The 22,003-nt window shown below is 41.5% G+C and overlaps 2 protein-coding genes across 3 annotated transcripts; one reads left to right on the top strand and one right to left on the bottom strand.

The window, feature by feature from the left end:
- Positions 1 to 3,694: 3,694 nt before the first annotated feature.
- LOC118937767 lies at positions 3,695 to 10,543 on the bottom strand. 2 transcript variants are annotated; one of them, XM_036938942.1, is made up of 4 exons: positions 10,339 to 10,543; positions 9,732 to 10,094; positions 8,961 to 9,064; positions 3,695 to 8,754 (listed from the first exon to the last, which is right to left on the bottom strand). In XM_036938942.1, exons 1-4 carry the CDS (start codon positions 10,394 to 10,396, stop codon positions 8,542 to 8,544), a joined length of 738 nt encoding a protein of 245 aa, XP_036794837.1. In that variant the 5' UTR covers positions 10,397 to 10,543; the 3' UTR covers positions 3,695 to 8,541. The 2 variants fall into 2 exon arrangements, with proteins under 2 accessions (XP_036794837.1, XP_036794838.1); XM_036938943.1 differs by having other exon boundaries at positions 8,961 to 9,010.
- A 1,300-nt stretch (positions 10,544 to 11,843) lies between these two features.
- LOC110537859 (sterile alpha motif domain-containing protein 9-like) lies at positions 11,844 to 16,457 on the top strand (the record flags this gene model as incomplete). Its single annotated transcript, XM_036938941.1, is given in 3 exon segments — positions 11,844 to 11,979; positions 13,345 to 13,382; positions 13,954 to 16,457. Coding segments are annotated over 2 exon segments (2,508 nt in total), but the record flags the coding sequence as incomplete, so codon positions are not given.
- Between the last annotated feature and the right edge of the window lie 5,546 nt (positions 16,458 to 22,003).

Genomic DNA, 22,003 nt, shown 5'->3' with positions numbered 1-22,003 from the left:
ACCTCACCTCTATCCCTCTCTCTGTTGTTCATCACCTCCACTCTATCCCTCTCTCTGTTGTTCATCACCTCCACTCTATCCCTCTCTCTGTTGTTCATCACCTCCTCTCTATCCCACTCTGTTGTTCATCACCTCCACTCTATCCCTCTCTCTGTTGTTCATCACCTCCACTCTATCCCTCTCTCTGTTGTTCATCACCTCCACTCTATCCCACCCTCTATCCCTCTCTCTGTTGTTCATCACCTCCACTCTATCCCTCTCTCTGTTGTTCATCACCTCCACTCTATCCCACCCTCTATCCCTCTCTCTGTTGTTCATCACCTCCACTCTATCCCTCTCTCTTTTGTTCATCACCTCCACTCTATCCCACCCTCTATCCCTCTCTCTGTTGTTCATCACCTCCACTCTATCCCTCTCTCTGTTGTTCATCACCTCCACTCTATCCCTCTCTCTGTTGTTCATCACCTCCACTCTATCCCTCTCTCTGTTGTTCATCACCTCCACTCTATCCCTCTCTCTGTTGTTCATCACCTCCACTCTATCCCTCTCTCTGTTGTTCATCACCTCCACTCTATCCCTCTCTCTGTTGTTCATCACCTCCACTCTATCCCTCTCTCTGTTGTTCATCACCTCCACTCTATCCCTCTCTCTGTTGTTCATCACCTCCACTCTATCCCTCTATCTCTGTCTCTCATGCAAGGATCACTTTAGCCAGAGATGGAGAGGTTTTTGAATTGTGTTAAGTGTTTTTTTGGTTTAATTGTTTTGGTTTATTATTTTCATATCTGGAAAAATCTCCAGTTGTTTTAGTTTTTGTCAAACTTGCTGTTGTTGATGTTTGTTTTATGATGATTACAATGATTTTTACGGATGTTTTTTCAAAGGCTCCATGCAGTGTTTAGCTGCTCTCCTGTCCCCTGCTCTTACTGCTCGGAAGCAGAAGCTAAAATACTTCTGGTTCGACGCGCACCTCAGCAAACGCAGCCCACCACAGGAATGTTATGGATACGGACACTGCAGATCTCAGTGGGGGTGGTTCATTTGGTGTGGTTGTTGGACAGTCAGTGTTTTGGTTCAGGAGCGGACCTAATGGTTCTAATGTATAGTCAGATCAGGTGTGAGATTGAGGGTATCTATCTACCCGGCCGGCTCTGCTCCCCCTCTCTCTCAGCCTCTGCTGCCCAGCCCACCCTCTCTCTCAGCCTCTGCTGCCCAGCCCACCCTCTCTCTCAGCCTCTGCTGCCCAGCCCACCCTCTCTCTCAGCCTCTGCTGCCCAGCCCACCCTCTCTCTCAGCCTCTGCTGCCCAGCCCACCCTCTCTCTCAGCCTCTGCTGCCCAGCCCACCCTCTCTCTCAGCCTCTGCTGCCCAGCCCACCCTCTCTCTCAGCCTCTGCTGCCCAGCCCACCCTCTCTCTCAGCCTCTGCTGCCCAGCCCACCCTCTCTCTCAGCCTCTGCTGCCCAGCCCACCCTCTCTCTCAGCCTCTCCCTTCCCATCCCCATGTTGTCCACTCCACACACACACATACACATCCTCCACTCCAGTCAGGCCTCACTCACACTGGTGCTTTATTTTCCATAGGCTGTCTAGGAGCTTTCTGGCAGAATGAAAAGACAGACTCCTAACCACTATCCCTCTCCGTCACCCTGAATACCATATAAACTGACGCAGCACTCGATTTCTATGCAAAGACAGAGGTTCGCGCTCAGAACCATCAACCATCAGTCCACCAACCATCTGCCAATTGTCTAACCCCCTCCTTTCCACCCCTCTGGCATTTTTTCATACCAGCCAGCACTGGGTAGACTCCCAACTACCCTCACCACTGTCCCATCACTGTGGTGTGTTTGTAATTCAGTCTCACTGATATCCCTCATACATACACACCTCAGGAGGACCACCGAGTGGACTCTGCTTTCCCCTGTTGGCGCTCTAGCATTGTGTAAAGTACATCTGTAAAGTACAGTTCTTCATTGTGATGATTTCAAGAGCTTTTAGGTAACACTAATAATGACCTGCTGAGTGGTATGAGTGGTGGGGATGGGGGTTTCTGGGAGTCCTTACTCATGTGTCATGTGCCAACTGGACTAAAATATATACTTCAGCCCTGCCATTTACCATTGAGTTGTCTCTGCTGTCAAATGAGCCTTCAATTCCCAAGATTCAGTAGTTTTGAGACTACATTTCCTCCTGAATCCTAGACTTAAAGGCACATGGGTCATGGAGGAATGTGGGGTGGGAGGAGGGGGTAATATTTGGGCCAGGACATATGAGGCAGTCCCTTGTCCCAGCTATCAAAAGAAAACAGGCAGTCTGTGTGTACTGTTGATGGGTCACATTGGGTACACCTTTTATAAAACCAAAAACATGTTATCTTTTTTTTGGGGGGGGGGACAAAAAGTAGAAACTAAAGTACAAAAAAAAGTTTTTTTTTTAAGTCCTAAAGTATGTTTTTTGCTGTGCACTCCTTGGCTGAGAGGCCTCGTTCTGTCTCTGCAAGCCTTTCCCCCCTGTGGCCCTCTGACTGGGGCTTTCTTCTGGAACACTGTGTTGATGGTGTTCGTTTCTGACCTCCAGCCTCGAGTGCACCACCCACAGAACATGGACCCAGATCTGGGTTTTTGGGTTAGGGTCCAGGTGGGGCCCACCGTATCAGCAGGGCCAGGACACACCTCACAGTTTTGTTGTTCGGTACCAAGTCTTAAAAGGGGAACGGCCCTCTTCCAAGAGTTGTTTTTCCTACTCGTCATTGTCGTGTGACATTAGCAACAATCACTAAATGCCTGTTTCTGAAAAACCTGAATTGTTTTGCTCCACGCTGGGCTCCCCAGGCTACAGACTGGAATAGGGTCACAAAAAAGGGATTGGGGGGTCAAGTCTCAGAGGCGTCCCAGGATTCTCTGTGCAGCACAAGCACTGAGAGCCCACCTGTCACTCTACCCACCCCCACCCCTACCCCTACCCCACCTTATTGACCCACCAATATACACCATGGATGACTGGTGTAGGAAGTCAAGAGAATCTCCCCCTTTTAAATGACTCAAAGGCAACTGGAGTTTAAGCAAAGTATGCTTCTCAATCATGGAGCAGAGTAGGTTCTGGGGTAGAGACCCCATTTCAAGAGGAAAACAAATCTTCGTCAAGGGTTGAATATGCACATGCTAGTTTATATACATGTATATACATCCAAGTGTGCATATGTATACAGCTAGGTTTCTCTTTCCACTTTACCCTAAACCCGCTCTCTGCCCCAGGTCCAACCTTACCCCTATGTATTCTCCTTCTCTGTATATTTCCCAGAAGATAAATCTAATATTAACATATCAGAGTAATTCAAAAATAAAGAATAGAAATACTTGAATGAAAAGAAGCACCAATATTGTAATGTGAACACTTTGTAATACTTTTGTCTCATTCATACACTTCCTGGATATCTGAGAATATCTGTTCTGAGTGAACTAAATTAGAAAAATGAGGATTGTTAAAAACAAAGATTGGTATAAAAAAAGGCTAAATGACATCTGTTGTATCTGAGTGTTTGCACAAGGTTGCCTGTACTGTATGATTCATGGGTGGGTGGATGGATGTGTCTGTTTGACAGACCGTGTGTATGAGGTTTCAAACGATTGTGAGCCTGTGATTTACAGCGGGAATTATCTCCGCTTTTTCATTTTATTTCTATTCGGTATATTAGTTTTATGTTTTATTTTTGGCTTATCAAAGTATATTGTGATGTTTATTGTTATTAGACTCTAGCGTTGCACTGAGTGTCAGCCCTCCCCTCAAGCTAATCGAACAACGCCAGATAAAATACTGGGGGCAGACGGCGACTTCACGTGTAAATGTTTACTCAAGGACTTAAGAAAATAAGTGTTTTTAATCTGTAATATGTTTATATACCTTGTAGTGGCTTTCATTGTGGAATAATCCAAGAAAAAATATGGATTATTAAGTATAAGTATTGCACCATTTTTTTCAGATTATAAACTTAAAAAGTATACAAAAGCAACAAAAAAAAACTAATATTGAAAAAAGTTACAAAAAAAGTATTTTTGAAGACCTGTGGCCATAGAGTTTGGGTAGAGAGACTTGTAGCTCTCCCTGTCTATTCAGGGAGAAACCGAAGGACAAGACATCAGAAGGAGGGTTGATTACAAGGCTCACTTCAGAGGTGCCTACCTTTTTGGTTTGTTAGCTTTTGTTCAGTTTCATTTTTGTTAAAATCTCGTGCGTTATGTCTGCTTGTTTTCTGCAAGGCCACTGACGGTTTACAACCATTGTTGTTTGTCTGAAGTTCTAGGAAAATTAATTAACTGTATGAAAATGTTGGAAAAACTAAAGAAAAGGACAAATACTTCCATTTTTAAAAATAATAACAAAAACACTTTACAGAATGAAGATTTTAATATTGTGCTACTTTCAGAACTCTGGGATCCAACAGTGTTGTCATGTTATATTTGATCTTTGACATCTTTGTTCTATGTTGATTTCATGGACTATCTAAAGCCTGTGCATTTTTATTACATTTTTCCTTTGTAAAAAAAAAAACATAATTGCTCACTATCTTGCACACATAAAGTGGATCTTGTCTCAGGAAGGCCAGGGTTCCAGAGTTCCAACTCCACTCCATTTTAATGTACGAAGAAAAAAAAAAGATTCAAAAAAATGAAGCACTGAAAATCTTATGAATTTCAGAAAGAGAGAAAAGATCCTTTGTTTTTAAATCCGTAGCAGTTTACAGTGCCTTCAGAAAGTATTCACACCCCTTGACTTTTACCAAATTTTGTTGTTATAGCCTGAATTTAAAATGTATTAAATGTAGATTTTTTTGGTCACTGGCCTACACACAATACCCCATAACGTCAAAGTGGAATTATGATTTTCTACATTTCTAAATTCAATGAGTATTCAACCCCTTTGTTATGGAAAGCCAAAATACATTCAGGAGTAAAAATGTGCTTAAGTCACACAAGTTGCATGGACTCTGTGTGCAGTAATAGTGTTTAACATGATTTTTGAATGATGACCTCATCTTTGTACCCCATACATACAATTATCTTTAGTCAGCAGTGAATTTCAAACAGATTCAACCATAAAGACCAGGGAGGTTTTCCAATTCCTCGCAAAGAAGGCCACCTATTGGTAAAAAAAACACACAAAAAACAGGCATTGAACATCCCTTTGAGCATGGTGGTTATTAATTACACTTTGGATGGTGTCTCAATGCACCCAGTCACTACAGAGATACAGGCGTCCTTCCTAACTGCGTTGCCGGAGAGGAAGGAAACTGCTCAGGGATTTCACCATGAGGACAATGGAGACATTAAAACAATTACAGCGTATAATGGCTATGCCAGGAGAAAACTGAGGATGGATCACTAACATTGTAGTTACTTCACAATACTAACCTCATTGACAGGGTGAAAAGAAGGAAGCCTGTATAGAATAAAAAATATTCTGAAACGTGTATCCTGTTCGCCACAAGGCACTAAAGTAATACTTCAAAAAATGTGGCAAAGCAATAAACTTTTTGTCCCTCCATATTTTCAATCACTGCATCTTGTTATGGGTATGCTTGTAATTGTTAAAATCCTATAGGAAAACCTTGTTCAGTCTGCTTTCCACTAGACTAGACACTGGGAGAGGAATTCACCTTTCAGCAGGACAATAACCTAAAACACGAGGCCAAATCTACGCTGGAGTTGCATACCGTGAATGTTCCAGAGTGGCCGAGTTAGTTTTGACTTAAATCTGCTTGAATGGCAAGACCTACAAATGGTTGTCTAACATTGATCAACAAACAATTTGACAGAGCTTGAAGGATTCTAAAAAGAATAATGGACAAATGTTGCACAATCCAGGTGTGGAAAGAGACTTACTCAGACTGAAATGTGATTCTAGCATGTATTGACTCAGGGGGTTGAATACTTATCTAATCAAGAAATATTTGTGTTTTATTTTTCATGAATTTTGCACAAATATTAGATTTTTTTCTTACACTTTGAAATGAGAGAATTGTGTATATCATTGCCCAAAAAATCCCACTAAGTAACAATAAAATGTGGAAAAAGTGAAGGCTGTGAATACTTTATGAAGGCACTGTACATATTAACCAAATAATGGGCTTTAAATGAACTTACAAAAAATGGAGTGCTTTATATACATTTTTATTAAAATTGCTTTACATTTAAAAACAAAATTATCATTTGATTTTGATTGTTATAAAAAAATGACCGTGAAAGAACATGCAAATTCTGTATGTTTTGAAACTTTATTGTATTTTCTTAGAAGTCCTGTCCTGACTGAATAAGGACCATTGTGCATTACTCTCTTTCCTCTGTCATTCTCTCTTATGTCGGATATTAAAGAACAGGGAAAAGAACTGACGGCGATTTATTTGGAGTCGATTTATTTGGAGGATGTTTTTAAAACTAGCTGGTTGTAAAGGATCATGATCTATGCACAAGTTTGGGGCGGGGGGCTTTGATGGGTACAAGGCACATTTTATGCAGGGGTTTTGGGATCCACTGTTTTTATTTGGTTGGTAGGCCTACCCCCCCACCCCAAGACCCCAACATCCGGCTTCTTTAATTCAGATTGACATCGCGCTACATGGCTATACTGTGTATTCAGATTGACATCGCGCTACATGGCTATACTGTGTATTCAGATTGACATCGCGCTACATGGCTATACTGTGTATTCAGATTGACATCGCGCTACATGGCTATGCTGTGTATTCAGATTGACATCGCGCTACATGGCTATGCTGTGTATTCAGATTGACATCGCGCTACATGGCTATGCTGTGTATTCAGATTGTCATCGCGCTACATGGCTATGCTGTGTATTCAGATTGACATCGCGCTACATGGCTATGCTGTGTATTCAGATTGACATCGCGCTACATGGCTATGCTGTGTATTCAGATTGACATCGCGCTACATGGCTATGCTGTGTATTCAGATTGACATTGCGCTACATGGCTATGCTGTGTATTCAGATTGACATCGCGCTACATGGCTATACTGTGTATTCAGATTGACATCGCGCTACATGGCTATGCTGTGTATTCAGATTGACATCGCGCTACATGGCTATACTGTGTATTCAGATTGACCTCGCGCTACATGGCTATGCTGTGTATTCAGATTGACATCGCGCTACATGGCTATGCTGTGTATTCAGATTGACATCGCGCTACATGGCTATACTGTGTATTCAGATTGACCTCGCGCTACATGGCTATGCTGTGTATTCAGATTGACATCGCGCTACATGGCTATGCTGTGTATTCAGATTGACATCGCGCTACATGGCTATGCTGTTTATTCAGATTGACATTGCGCTACATGGCTATACTGTGTATTCAGATTGACATCGCGCTACATGGCTATGCTGTTTATTCAGATTGACATCGCGCTACATGGCTATGCTGTGTATTCAGATTGACATCGCGCTACATGGCTATGCTGTGTATTCAGATTGACATCGCGCTACATGGCTATGCTGTTTATTCAGATTGACATTGCGCTACATGGCTATGCTGTGTATTCAGATTGACATCGCGCTACATGGCTATACTGTGTATTCAGATTGACATCGCGCTACATGGCTATGCTGTGTATTCAGATTGACCTCGCGCTACATGGCTATGCTGTGTATTCAGATTGACATCGCGCTACATGGCTATGCTGTGTATTCAGATTGACATCACGCTACATGGCTATGCTGTGTATTCAGATTGACATCACGCTACATGGCTATGCTGTGTATTCAGATTGACCTTGCGCTACATTACTATACTGTGTATTCCTAAACCAATGAGCGTCTTACTCTTTAGCACTGTGCCCGTCACCCCATCTGTATGTTCTGTCGTTTCATTCAGTTATTTTGTTTTTGTTGGGATGATGGGTGGGACGGGGATTTGGGGTTAGGGCTGCTTTTTGCCTTTTTTGGTTTTGAAATATTAAGGAAAAATGTCTGTACTGAGATTTAAAGAAGAGTCAGTGGCTTGTAATGATTTATTTTCTCAATGTATCTCTTTCTCCTCATAGAATGTGATTGTTTAATGACATGCACCGAAAACAATGTTTTCATGAACTATGGAGCTTCTTTCATCTATTAATAAAATTGCAGTTTTTTTCTGGTCTGTTAAAGAGTGTTGTGGTCAGTTCTTGATGTTGGTGTTTGTCAATTAGTTTGCAGATTGGAGTTTTCCCTATTAGATCCTGTTCTGAGGGTAGCACCACTAGTACACCTATACAGGCACAGTGACCTATGTACTAGCTCTCAGTCTTTTCCATTCTCATCCTGTAGGTGGGTTTGTTGGGCAACCATAGTTGGGTGACTCCTTGACACTGTAGAAAAGAGAGGTGAGGTGGGACCAATAGTTTACGATCTTGCACACACTTGAAAAAGCAATGATGACAGTCCAACTCTTTCCCACCACCTGTCACAGTGGGTTAGAACATGTATCTGAAACTCTGGTACTGTTATTTCTGCCATCCACTCCCCCTTTAAAAAACATTAGGGGTTCGCTCAGGGCTTCAGAGTGATATGCCGGGGGCTGGCGTAGTGGTTCTCCTGTGCTTGTCTGGCCTGGGGGTTGGCGTACACAGGGGACTCTGTTTCCTCCAGGTGTGTAGGCACAGGATGGTTATTTTGGGCACTTCCAGCTCCTCGACACCCACTGTTCATTTCCTCATAGATGGGGATGGGGGCTTGTGTTTTATGACATTTTCTCAGCTTAGCCTGAAATGGATATGAGGCATACTTTTATACTGACAAATTTACTCATGACTTTATACCTGACTAAAATTAGATGTGGAAACAATGTTCATCATGTGTCTGAAAAATAAAATGAAGTAATTCCGAGAGTAACAGTTACATTTAAATTTCGACATTAACATACTTGGTTGTGGTATGGTGGTAAGATTCGGGTTGATTAGGCTACTTACACACTCTACTGCACACAGGCAGATGAGGACGAGGAGAAGCAGGCCAGCTGCTGCAGAGATGGTGTAGATCAGTGGGGGGTAGCTGGAGCACTGACACACACTCTCTGCACAATCAACACCCACACACTTTTATCCAAATACATAGTAAGTCTAAATCCAGGACACTCCAATTAGTATGATATGTTTTGTATAGTATGTATTCATTTGTGGATGTCCATTATCCATTTCGTATGATATGTTACGAATTACAATTTGTTGTGGCTAACGTTAGCTTGGTGGCTAACGTTAGCTAGGTGGCTAACGTTAGCTAGGTGGCTAACGTTAGCTAGGTGGCTTATGTGTAGGTGGCTTATAGGTGCATATGTCGGCTCAATCGGAAATTACCTTTACATTTATATCGCGGAATCTGTAACACTTAAGCTTTACAAATGGAATAAATCCCTAAATCAAGGTCAGAATGCAGAGTATCTGTAGACACATCTCCGCCACACCTTAATTCATCGATCTCCACCCAAACGAATAGCGGGGTGAATAGCATTCTATTCTCATGCTTAAATTTAAGGTCAGACTACGTGGAGGTAACAGTGCATAAAAAGGGAATTACGTTCCATTCACTTGCATTTAACTCAGGTCGGAATTCCCCCCAATGAGAATGTGGACACATAGGATGAACAGGGCTTAAAGCCGTCACTCTCAGTAACTCTCCAGTACCATGGTTGGTGACCACTGATAGTTCCTTCTCAGTGCTATAGCCAAATCATGATCACGTACCTGTCCCGTCAACAAACAGGAAGAATTCCAGACTGCCAGAGACTGTTCGGTCAGAGGGGTCAGCTGTGTAGACAAACTCACAGATGTACAGGCCTGTGTCTGTGCGCTGAAGATGGGCTATGGTCACGTTGAGCAGGTCAGAGTTCAATCCGCCTGTGACCTTCAGACGATCTTTGTACAGCCGGTTAACCCTCACCGTCCCGGGACTCCGGTCCTTGGCCATGAACAGCACCTCCCTCTCAGGCCGGACACACCTGTGGGTCAAGTAGAGACTGACAGGGGCTCCACCTGTCTGCTCAGGTGTACAGGAGAGATCCACTGACTGCCCCTCTGAGCCCTTTATGTACATCACCTCCTGACGGGCTGGAGAGACGGTTGTGGGTTAGTGAGGGTAATGGATTAAAACTCATGCAAGTTACTCATAACCTCCATTGTGTATTAATGATAACCTTTTGGAATTTGCAGGTGATATGATTGAATGGCTAAATTAACATAAATATATTTTATTTTCCAACAAAGCCAAACACAACTTTTATTGTGTTCCTAAAAAACCTAGTTTTAACCTCAGTCCCCGGAGGAAACCCCTCAATGGAAATTCACCACTTACCAGTGCTGATCATCAGTGTGAGAATGAATATCCAAATCAAATACCAGCTGGTCTTCATGGTTTTACTTATGTATTGATCCACATGACCTGCTCTAGCATATCACCCTAATGTTGAATCATGTGAGGAGGACTGTTTCCTATAGGCTACTAAACTGTGAAGCTCTGCGGTTATGCATTGTGTACATGTATAGTTCTCCCACCTATGAGCTCAGCACAGGAAGAAGACTTGAAAGCCCCAACTGTCAACAATCTAGATGAATACATTTGAGAGGAAACAGGACCATATTTGTTGAATGGCTGTGCGCACATGCAGGAAACTGAACACTGCTGGCTCAAACTCACTTCTGAACGTGCAGTGTGGTATAACTTTTATGTGCAAATTGAATTCCAGCCTAAATATTGATATTTGGGTAACACTATACATGGAGCTATACATAACACCTTATGGAACCAGCCATAACACCTCTATGACAGTTTCAATATCATGCATAACAACCTTTATAACACATGTATTCAACATTATGTATAAGGAGTTTTCAAAATGAAACTCACCTTAAATAAAAGTGTATTAATCCGTTGTAAAATGGAAATGTGTATCTTTACTGTCACAGTACCAAAACTCCTTACACACTATTCAAACAACAGGCTGGGAGCACAGAGCCACAATGGCAGTAAGAGATGTCAGCAGCCCCAGGTTTAGTATATTTCAAACACAGGACATAGCTGTGCTTGATTGAGCTTGCCTGGTGCCCTCTAGTCTTGTTTATATTGTGGGAGGCAACCTGTCTGCCTAGGGAGACGAGGTGAGCTCTATTGACTAATCAATGGAATAGCCCCAAAAGTGCAGACCCCACATACCCAAGATTTTAAATACTATTTGAACCCAGGTCTGGATGGTACCCGAGTAATTGTTTATCATTGTAATGTGTTAGTAAGCCATCTATAGCTGCGACCTGAAGACGAGCTCCACAAACTAATGCCTATCTCAGCAGGCTAACACAATGTTGTGGTGTGCAGGAGACCTGGGCTTCAACCCATCCTCTTAGTAACACCAGTAACCATCTGGTTACTCCCACAAGATTTTTATACTAAAATAACCTTTTGTACTTTAATGAAACGGGACTTCTTTTGAATAGCCCTCATAGGCCTAATGCAATTGAAGAATGACCCAGTTGTTTCTTTAAGTTTCTATTTCCTGATGTTTCTTTCCTGAAGTTTCGATTCCTTGACGTTTCTTTCCTGAAGCTTCGATTTCCTGTTCAGCACAACCCCCATAGTTTCAGTGTTGCAACATTTAGCTGTTGCAACATAATTAACTCATTAAGTACCATATCTGATTGGAGAGAAATACTTTATGACAATATGTATCAAACCGTTAAATATGTGTATGCACCAAGGATAAGATAGTTACGTTCATTATTATTCAATACGTTGTCAGCCCCATAATATCACACTTACTCTTTAAAAGTTCAAAAGGATGGACTTTATTCAAATGCGCGGGGGCATTAGGACAGAGTGCATGTCTATGTGGACTGCCCTGGCAGAAGACACACCCTGTTGCTATGCCCGGAAAATAAAAGCAACCCCACTGTCAAGTAGTCACTTCATATGGTGAATACAACTTCAGCCGTCAGTTTCAAGGTGAGCAGAAGGAAATGTACTTAAACATTGTGGAACATTTGTATTTTGTAAGAAGCTAATTGAATGCCATAATAATCATAAAGGCTTTTAAAAGTGCAATGTGTTTAGGTTTAGTTCAGCCGTCAGTTTCAAGGTGAGCAGAAGGAAATGTACTTAAACATTGTGGAACATTTGTATTTTGTAAGAAGCTAATTGAATGCCATAATAATCATAAAGGCTTTTAAAAGTGCAATGTGTGTAGGTTTAGTTGTGGATTCAAAAGAGTATAATTACTAAGGGCATAAGATTATCACAATCTACGACGTTACCATTAAACATTGCCATTTCATCTCTAGAATCTCTGTATAAAACCAATACATTTTTAATGACTCACTATTTAACTTTATTCAGCTATTAAGAATGATATCTGCCTGAACTTTTAGTGAACATTTTGTTACGATTGCACAGAATTTAAGGTATTTATATATAAAATATAGAAACAAGAACTGGAATTGAATTGTTTATGTTTTGGAATCTGGACTCGTTAACTGAATCGTTAACTGTCGTTCCTTAATGTTTTGTTATGCGAATGATAAAAGGTGTGTAGAGAAGAGTCATTGAACTCCTGCAGGAATTATAGAGTGAGAAACACATGCAATTACATGTGTTTCAAACTTTTAAATTAAGTTCATATACTTCCAACTAATGAAAGTTAAACATAGAAAATGTAATTTTAAAGAGGAAGTTCTGAGGTTCCTGGTTGAAGTGATTGTCAAAGCTGACAAACCTGTCTTTGAACAACAATTCTGCGCTGAATATCAAGTTCATGTATGAGGGTAGATAAGCACCCACCTGAATCCCCGTTTACACCTTATGCTAACATGTGGTTGTTGTGTTCCTATCAAGGTGACCCAATCACTTTCTGATCAAGGTTTCTTGTTTCTACACATGGTATTATATATGTTTATTAGCCATCCACCTTGTTTACAGTGTGCCTTTATTTCTTGATCCCTCCCTATATGCAAATCATTTAAAATAAATTTGTCAAAATAATGATTATTTTATGTTAATACAAATAATGATGCCTTAGGTCAAAGATGCCACCTGTCAATGATTTTAGACAGGGGTATCATGATGATTTAAATGGTTTGATCATCCAGTAAGATATGAAGAGCTGATCACAAACAGTTATTTTAATCATCTACACCTGTCTAAAAATCTAAATGTGGACAAGATCAGGACACACAATGCATGTTAGCACCAGGTATAAACAGGGCTTGAATGATTTCATTGTAAATAATTTTCCAAGTGCAAAATTATTGAGATCAACAATTCATTTTTCACTTTTGACTCAATTACCCTTCCTTTTATTTTCCTCTCTCAAAGATGCCAAAATGAACTGACATGCAGTGTCTATAAGATGGGTAAGTCAGATACATCAAACTGTCAAATACTTTTATACTGTGTGTAGTTTTACAAAACATTGAATGAATATCTATCAGTGAAATTTGGATTCTGTTTCTGATCAATTCTATACATCAAGTAGAGATGGCCTAGATATGTTTAGCTCCAAGTTTCATCCATTTTAAATGATTGGCCAAAGTTTTATAATGACCTGGAATAAGAAAATAAAAAATGTAATGTGTCACAGTTCTTAAGCCTAGTCATGAAATGTAATCAGAGAGGAATGGCTATTATCCATCATCTGATGAATGTTTAAATGTAAATATATAAACCGGCTATGTTGTTCATTCATGAATTGAGATGGCTTTTGCGTCCCTCTCTTTGCAACCATGAAAAACACTTTAAAATTACAAATAGTTACACATTCAATAGATCATTATTAATTATTTTCTGACTATTATTTGTATTAATTTCATTTTAATTCACTACCTTAACTGACTAAAATGAAAATAGAATTCACCCCAACCCTGATGCAAATATTGATATAACATGAACATTAAGTCTTATATGGGTGAGTATTATTTTTTACAGAGTGGAACGAATTGCCATGTGGCGAATGGACAGAATCCCATGTGAGCTCCTGGTTAAAATCCATTGGAGTGAAAGAGAAGTACATTCTGAAACTGTACGAAGAGGAGGTTACAGGACCTGCACTAATTGAGTTACAGGAAAAGTATCTACGCGATACAATTGAAATGAAAGGCGGCCAAATCCAACTAATGCTGCACAAACGAGATGAACTTTTGAAGCCAGTACCACAAAAAACAAAAGCCGTCAGTAGCACACAGAGAGATACCAGCCATGTTGAATCTAGTGCTGTGTTCACACAAGAATCTAAAGACAAAGTTTCAAGATCCAGTGAAAAAAGTGAAAGTAGACCCGTTTCCATACCAAATGAATGTGAACCAAAATCGGGCGGGGCATCTTTGCCGCTTTGTGACTTTCGAAAATTTGATGACATTGAAAAAGAATTCAGATATGTAAAAAATACAGTACTTCCACCAGAGACCGGAATTGAAGACATTATTGTTCCATGCCATGAATACAAGTCACTGGAAAATGCCCACAAATTGGAACCACAAAAACTCAAGGTCAAAGTTGCAAGTGAGGTGCTCAGATTTGCATGTGCATGCATGAATATGCGGTCCAATGGCACAATACACTTTGGGGTTATGGATAAAGTTAAAGGAATCTACAAACATGGTGAAATCATAGGAATACCAGTTGAAAACCAAGATTTATTTGTGGATGCATTGGATTACATTGAAAAGAGCTTCAGAGGATCAACGCATCAGTGTGATGCCAGGAAATGCATAAGGAACCCAAAGTTCATTGAGGTAATTGACAAGGAGGCCAGTGAAACAACCTGGATCATTGAATATGATGTTGTCCCCAAGGCAAAAATGGTAAAAGACAAACTGTACAGTGTCACTATTCCAAAGTTCAGCGAAAAATCCAACAAAGTAATCTATGAGGAGAAAGCCACCTACCACAGAGTAGGGGCTAACACACCCCGCATATCAGAGGATGGCCTAATTCATTTCATTCAAGACCTGAGGGACAAAGATCAACAGAGAGAAGAGGCTGAACTCTCAGACAACCAAACAGCTTCTGACTGTAGAGAGGATCAGAAGAGAAAACTCTCCATCCTCCTCACATGTGGAAAAAAGTACATGGATGACTCACTGTTCTACATCATCGTGACAAACAAACTTAAACAAGAACATCTTGAGAACATCAACTTCTTGACTCACATGAATATATTTTGTGTGTTTGACTTTGACCCAGATTCTAAGACATCGGGTCTATGTGAGAAATATAAAGAGCACCATGCCACAAACCTTCATTTCCTGCATGACTATGCTAATGATAGTGGGGTGAAGACCACTGACTTCATAAACCGTTTGAAGCTCTTTGATAAACCAAGCTGGATTTTCTGCAATGGGCGAAGCGATTACCTTGGAGATGAGAAACCTTGTGATGAAAAAACCTGGATGAAAACCAAAAAAAAGCTACTGAAAAGGGCAGTGTCCGTCATCTGCAATGACATCCTTCCTAAAGGGTCATTTGTGGTGGTTTTCTTGCTCATGTCTCAGGTCGAACAGCCAATTGTTGATACATTCCATGAATTCTATGCAGAAATGAATGGTCATGAGGATTTGGCTATCATTTCAGAGTCCAAAGAGAACTACAAAAAGTGGTCAAGCCTTGCCCAGGTATCTTGTAGCATGGCTGCACTCAAAGAGATCAGTATTGTTGAAATGCCACTGAGTCATGTTGATGCCACTATTCAAACTATTCAGCCTACAGTTAGTCGACCCACAAGGCGCTTACCAGTCTTCAACAAAGGCTTGTGCTTCTTAAAGCCAGTTGAAGAGGATGAGATTAATTCTTTGGACATAGTCAGTGTTGACCAGTGTGATAACACAAAGGTGGAGATAATGGACCGAGACAAAATCAACACCATTGAAAAGTATTTCTATCAAGGTGGGAAGATAGACTGGATGAATTTGTGGCTTGCAGACAAAAATCTATGTGGGGAGGTCATCAAGCGAGACGCATACAAAGAAACAAATGAAATTCTGGAGAACATTGTACAGGGTAGTCGAGTCAAAAGACCCATCGAGACTGTGAATATATGTCACCATCCTGGCAGTGGTGGGAGTACAGTTGCACGACAGATCCTCTGGAGTTGGAGGACAAAATTGCGATGTGCAGTTGTTAAACAATCAAAAGAATTCACAACTGTGTGTGAACATGCAGTGCGTCTACGGGAATATGAAGAAAAGGACAAAAACAGCTGTCTACCGGTACTGTTGCTGTTGGAAGATTGCAATGGAGATTATCTGGATGACCTTAGGCGGGAAATAGGCAACGCTATTGCAACAAAAAAAATAAGTTCCTCTGTCCTATGTTTTATCCTGCTCATCTGCAAAATGTCTCATGATCCAGAGAGAATGTGCCGAGCATTGCCGTCTCAGACCGTCGCTGTGACACACAAACTGACAGATGGAGAGAAGACTCTCTTCTCAAGGAAACTGGAGAAACTAAAGCTGGACTTTAAACCCGACTTCATTCTCACATTTGTACTGATGAGTGAGGGCTTTAAACCAAGCTACATTGAGGGATTTGTGAAAAATCTGCTGGACAAAATTGATCATTCATCTCTTATCACTCGGCTTATGAGATTTGTAGCATTGTTGAACTGTTACATTCATGACTCCTACATATCTGTGTCACACTGTGAGGCTTCCCTTGGCATAGATATGCAAATGGATAAAATCCGTTACCATGCATTTCTGGACTGTCTCAGCGAACAAGCTAGACTTGTTTTCATACACCTTTCACCTTTCAAAGGAGAAAGTCCATTACACATCTCGTCCATACGGATAATTCATCCACTGGTGGCAAAGGAAATTCTGAAGCAACTCTCTACAACCTTGCCTCAAAGCATGATCGCAATGGATCTACTACAGGACAAAGTACTAATGAACCATAGGTTTGGCAAGGATGAATTTTGGAAGTTCATCCAAGTTCTCTTCATCAGACGTAACAAAAAAAGCAGAGGAGATCCTAAAGACAGTTCATTCTCTCCTCTGATTGAACATGTCAGCACTGAAACAGGGGGCATTCAAACAGCTGTTGATCTTTTGAAAGCAGCTTACACATCTTTAGGAAAAGATCCATTTGTTGCCCAGCAGCTTGCACGTCTGCTTTACACAAACACAAGATTTGAGGAAGCCCTACGTTGGGCTAAAGAGGCAAAAGAAATCCTGCCATATGATACATTTGTCCTTGACACATTAGGACAGGTGTACAAGCGGTGGTTTTATCACATGCATGACACCCTTGACAAGCAAGAATTAGTGCCTGAAAAGGTTACTGACATCATTGACACTGCTCTGAAAGGAATTTCTGCATTCCGTGCCTCAGAAAAAACACCCTTAAAAAAGACAGTCAGTCTGAACAGCTCCTACTATGGGGAGGTGGATGTTGGATGTAGACTGCTTCAACTCATATCATCAGTTGATGTTTTTTCAACCAAAGGTGGAAATTCTGAGTTGATGAAATATTTGCTGACTGACTACATACCACAGGCAGTTACAAATCCTTGGCGGAATTTCCACAGCCAGTTGAAAGGAATGCAAAAGAGTATTTACCATGCTCTTGAGTGCATTTCTGAAGACCTCAGTTACTTTCAGACAGACATTAGTGACGAGGAAGAGGAACTTGACACAAGAGAGCCTGAACAAGTACACAATCCAAGGAAATGGCTAACAAGGACGAGTGCTGTGTATGCTGGCTTTTTTTGTAATGTTTCTGATCTAGGCAACCCAATGCCTGACAACATTGATGCTGAAATAGCCACTAATCCTGAAATAGCCAACCCATTCCAAAGACAAATGAAAATTTACAAGCTAGGAGGAGGAAACGTCACGTCCATCCTGTCATTACTCTATGATCAGAAGACAGAGAGATCTGCTAAAAAGCTGGAGGCAATAATTGGCATGTATCCAGAAAACCTCAAAAGGAATGACCTTGACCAGACAGAACTTGTCAATTTCATATTTTGTCAGATAGCTCTTGCTTGTGCTTTACCTGGCTCATCAAAGTTACTTTTACCTCAACAACTCCAAGATCTCAGCATGAGATTTAACACAGAGGGAAAAAACATGTCAACAGCTAGTGCTCTCTTTCTTCTCTTACTTCTGCTCTGGCCAGAGGAGCCAAGCAGAGAGAACACTAATCCAGCTCATAGCCAAGTCCTAATGTCAGCAATTGATGCCCTTCAGAGACTTTATGAGCTCAAAATTCAACATGTTCCTCCAAGGAAGAGTAGAATAGCGACCCACTTCTTTCTTGGAAAGGCAAGGGGTCTATACAAGATTGTCCACAAGGGTCTGATTGAAAAGCACATAAAAGGAAATCTCAGTGAAAGAAGAATGAAGTGGCTCGGAGGTGAGGTGTGGACAACCCCCGAGGTTGTACGATTGCTGAAACGTGTTGAAGGATGGACAGAAAATGGACACCTGTTTGTTCAGGGTACAACCAAAGGGAGCAAGATCAGGGTCATTCCACGGTATTCAGCCTCTCTACCAAATGCAAACGAAAATGTCACTTTCTACCTAGGCTTTTCTTTTGACGGGGTGCTTGCTTTTGACATTCAAGTTTTGGACTAATCTAACAGGTCTAAGGATTAATGCTACAAACCACAAGCATTAATGCAAAATAAGCTCCCAATGTGATCGCCTACTACATTATCTAAGAGCTGTTACGAGATATTGCCAGTCAACAGATGACACTGCTGTTTAATCTGAGTTTGGTATTCTATTGTAGCAGTGAGCCAAGTGAGGAACTGTTTCCTACGCACTGCATGGAGTTGTATGCATGCAATCCTGATGATGCTGAAGTAAAGACACTTATATGAACCATACCTTGCTCTTGTATTGTATAATAAGTACATAAAACATGATGTCAAAAGTCAGAACCAAAAAGATATGTCCTCAACGGAGAAAAGCATTCTATGAAGGGCCTTGCCCACAAACTAGCCAACAAGAAGAAACAAATGGCTTACCTGGCAATTCCTGTATCAGAGCCCAAGGACATGAAGAGCGATATATGATAACTGGACATTCTTATCGAGCACAATGGTAAAACTACCTGTCTGGAAAAAAAGGAAGAAAGGGTCTGCATAACAACTCTGCTAACAGTGATGGGAAAGGAATGCCACCTGTTACAGCGGCATCTGAATATGCCTGAAGCAGAGAACGGACTTGTAAAAAATGATTGAGGCGCTACAAAAACAATTTGAACCATCCAGAAACATAATCTACGAGAGGTACGTGTACAATGCTTGTCAACAAAGTCAATGTGAAACAGTAAAGCAGTACATTGCAAATCGTAGGGAGCTAGCAGACACGTGGTTGTTGGCGCATTACGAAGGGATCTAATCCATGACAGGCTTGTCATTGTCACTAAGAATCTTGGTGTACAAGCATGCATACTCAGAGAACCAAAGCTCACACTGAACAAAGCCATTGACATGTCGTTCAAGTGAACAAGCACCAATGCAAATCAAGAAAATGGGAGGAGGTAAACCAAAGACTGTAAAATAAATTATACTGTACCTCCCAGGAGCGATGTTCAGAATCAAAAGGCCAAACTTATAAAATAGACAGACAAAAGACTCACCCAGTCATTACTGTAGTTCAGTACATGCCAAAGCCAAATGCCCAGCATTCTGTGTCACCTGTAAAGCATGCTGCAAACAAAACCATTTGCCAGAGTTTGTAAACAAGCAAACCTCAACTCAATCTAGTAGAGGAATACAATGGGTCAGATGACCAAACAACAGAAGTGAATGCAGCAGCCTTGCCTATGCAGCAGCTACCAAGACGGATACATATTCCACTGGAAGAAAATATTACAAAGGCCAAACATTTAATGACAAAATCATCACAAAAGAGCTAACAATGTGGATCAGCAACATGGTCGTCATTGAAAAGCCAGACAAACTTCAACCTTACTGAGATTGCACTACCAGATGCCCACCATAGAAGAGATTATACCAGAGATATCCAAAGTATTCTCAGTACTCAACACCAAAGATATCCATTGGCAAGTCAAACTTGATGAAGCGGGCAGCTATCTAACAACTTTTTGGACACCGATAAGCAGGTATAGATGGCTGTGAATGCATTTTGGAATCAAGCCAGCAGCTGGAGAATACCAGCGCAGGCAGCGTGAAGCACTACAGGGACTAAAAGGATTGAGTGTCATCGTAGAGGATATTCTACCCTATGGATGTGGCGGCACAAATGAGAAGAAGTGAGAACAAGCGACTGCAGATCCCAACAGAAACCACACAGCTCTCCTGCAGAGAGCCAGAGATATCCATCTGAAGTTGAACACAAACTCAGGATAAAGCTACCTAGTGTGCTGTAGCATGGGTCATCTTCTCACCACAGAGGGCCTCCTATAACTCCAGCACCTACAAAGAAGTACCTGGATGTGGGTTTGTTCTTCAGCTTTTGTTTGTGAACTATCTTCAAAATTCATGCCCCACCTATCTGATGTGTGGGAGTCGCTTAGACCACTGATTGACAAGGACATTGAATGGACATGGCTACCACAGCATGGCGCAGCAGTTGGGACTATTAAACAGTTAAAGTCACACTGCAGTGTGATGCCAGTGAGACAGGCCTTGAGAAAGGAAAACCTGAATGCATTTGCCTCGAGAACATTGATATGCACAGATTGAGAAAGACTGTCTCGCCAATGTTTTTGCATGTGACAAGTTTGATCAGTATCTGCTTGGCAGATAGTTCGTCACAAAGTGACTACACAAGCCGCTCATGACAGTCTTCAAGAAATTCCTACTCACAGCACCCAAGCGACTGCAGAAAATGTTGCTTAGGTTACAAAGATACCAGCTCCATGTGCAACACAAACAAGGCAAAGAACTACAAACTGACTTCCTGTCCAGAACTGCTCAATCAACCCCAGAGCACAGTCAAACACAAACACCAGCCAGTCTACGCTTTGGCCCTGGCCACAACTGACCTGGAACAGGTGGATCACACAGTGATGTGAACATCTTAACTAAGACACGAGTCATGCTCAAATCAACAAAGGCTGGTCCGGAAGTTCAGAACCAAATAGGCTGTGAGTCACACTGAGAGATTTCTGGACACACAAAGAGGAGCGTATGTTTCTTTTGCTTCGGGAACAACAGTTGTTGACCTGGTATGTAAACAAATCATCTGTGTCAAGAAACCATCAGTCTCATGACACCAGAATGGCAGGTGTCAATGGGAGTTTCCTGATATCAGTGTACACCTATATCACGAAACGCCATGAATTGCGGTCTGCAATTACACCATATTCTGTTTTCTGGCCATGGATTACGGAGGATGTAAAGCTCTTCATCAGCAAATGTGTCACCTGCAACTCCATTCAGAAGAGACAGCAAATGTGTCATCTGCAACTCCATTCAGAAGAGACAGCAAATGTGTCACCTGCAACTCCATTCAGAAGAGACAGCAAATGTGTCACCTGCAACTCCATTCAGAAGAGACAGCAAATGTGTCACCTGCAACTCCATTCAGAAGAGACAGCAAATGTGTCACCTGCAACTCCATTCAGAAGAGACAGCAAATGTGTCACCTGCAACTCCATTCAGAAGAGACAGCAAATGTGTCACCTGCAACTCCATTCAGAAGAGACAGCAAATGTGTCACCTGCAACTCCATTCAGAAGAGACAGCAAATGTGTCACCTGCAACTCCATTCAGAAGTGACAGCAAATGTGTCACCTGCAACTCCATTCAGAAGTGACAGCAAATGTGTCACCTGCAACTCCATTCAGAAGTGACAGCAAATGTGTCACCTGCAACTCCATTCAGAAGTGACAGCAAATGTGTCACCTGCAACTCCATTCAGAAGAGACAGCAAATGTATCACCTGCAACTCCATTCAGAAGAGACAGCAAATGTGTCACCTGCAACTCCATTCAGAAGTGACAGCAAATGGAGACATTCATCCCCAACAAATCCCTCCCCTCCCATGGTACAAGGTCTGAA

This window comes from Oncorhynchus mykiss, chromosome 12 (genome assembly GCF_013265735.2).
Source record: "Oncorhynchus mykiss isolate Arlee chromosome 12, USDA_OmykA_1.1, whole genome shotgun sequence".
NCBI lineage: Eukaryota > Metazoa > Chordata > Actinopteri > Salmoniformes > Salmonidae > Oncorhynchus > Oncorhynchus mykiss.
Note: the sequence above shows the minus strand (reverse complement) of the source record. Positions and strands in the feature narration are given on the sequence as shown.

Excerpts from the sequence above, each read along its gene's own strand:
- LOC118937767 (XM_036938942.1), bottom strand. The coding sequence starts at position 10,396 with ATGAAGACCAGCTGGTATTTGATTTGGATATTCATTCTCACACTGATG. Across the intron at positions 10,095-10,338 it reads CACACTGATGATCAGCACTG|CCCGTCAGGAGGTGATGTAC; the intron begins GTAAGTGGTGAA and ends CCGTCTCTCCAG. Across the intron at positions 9,065-9,731 it reads CCTGTTTGTTGACGGGACAG|AGAGTGTGTGTCAGTGCTCC; the intron begins GTACGTGATCAT and ends TTGATTGTGCAG.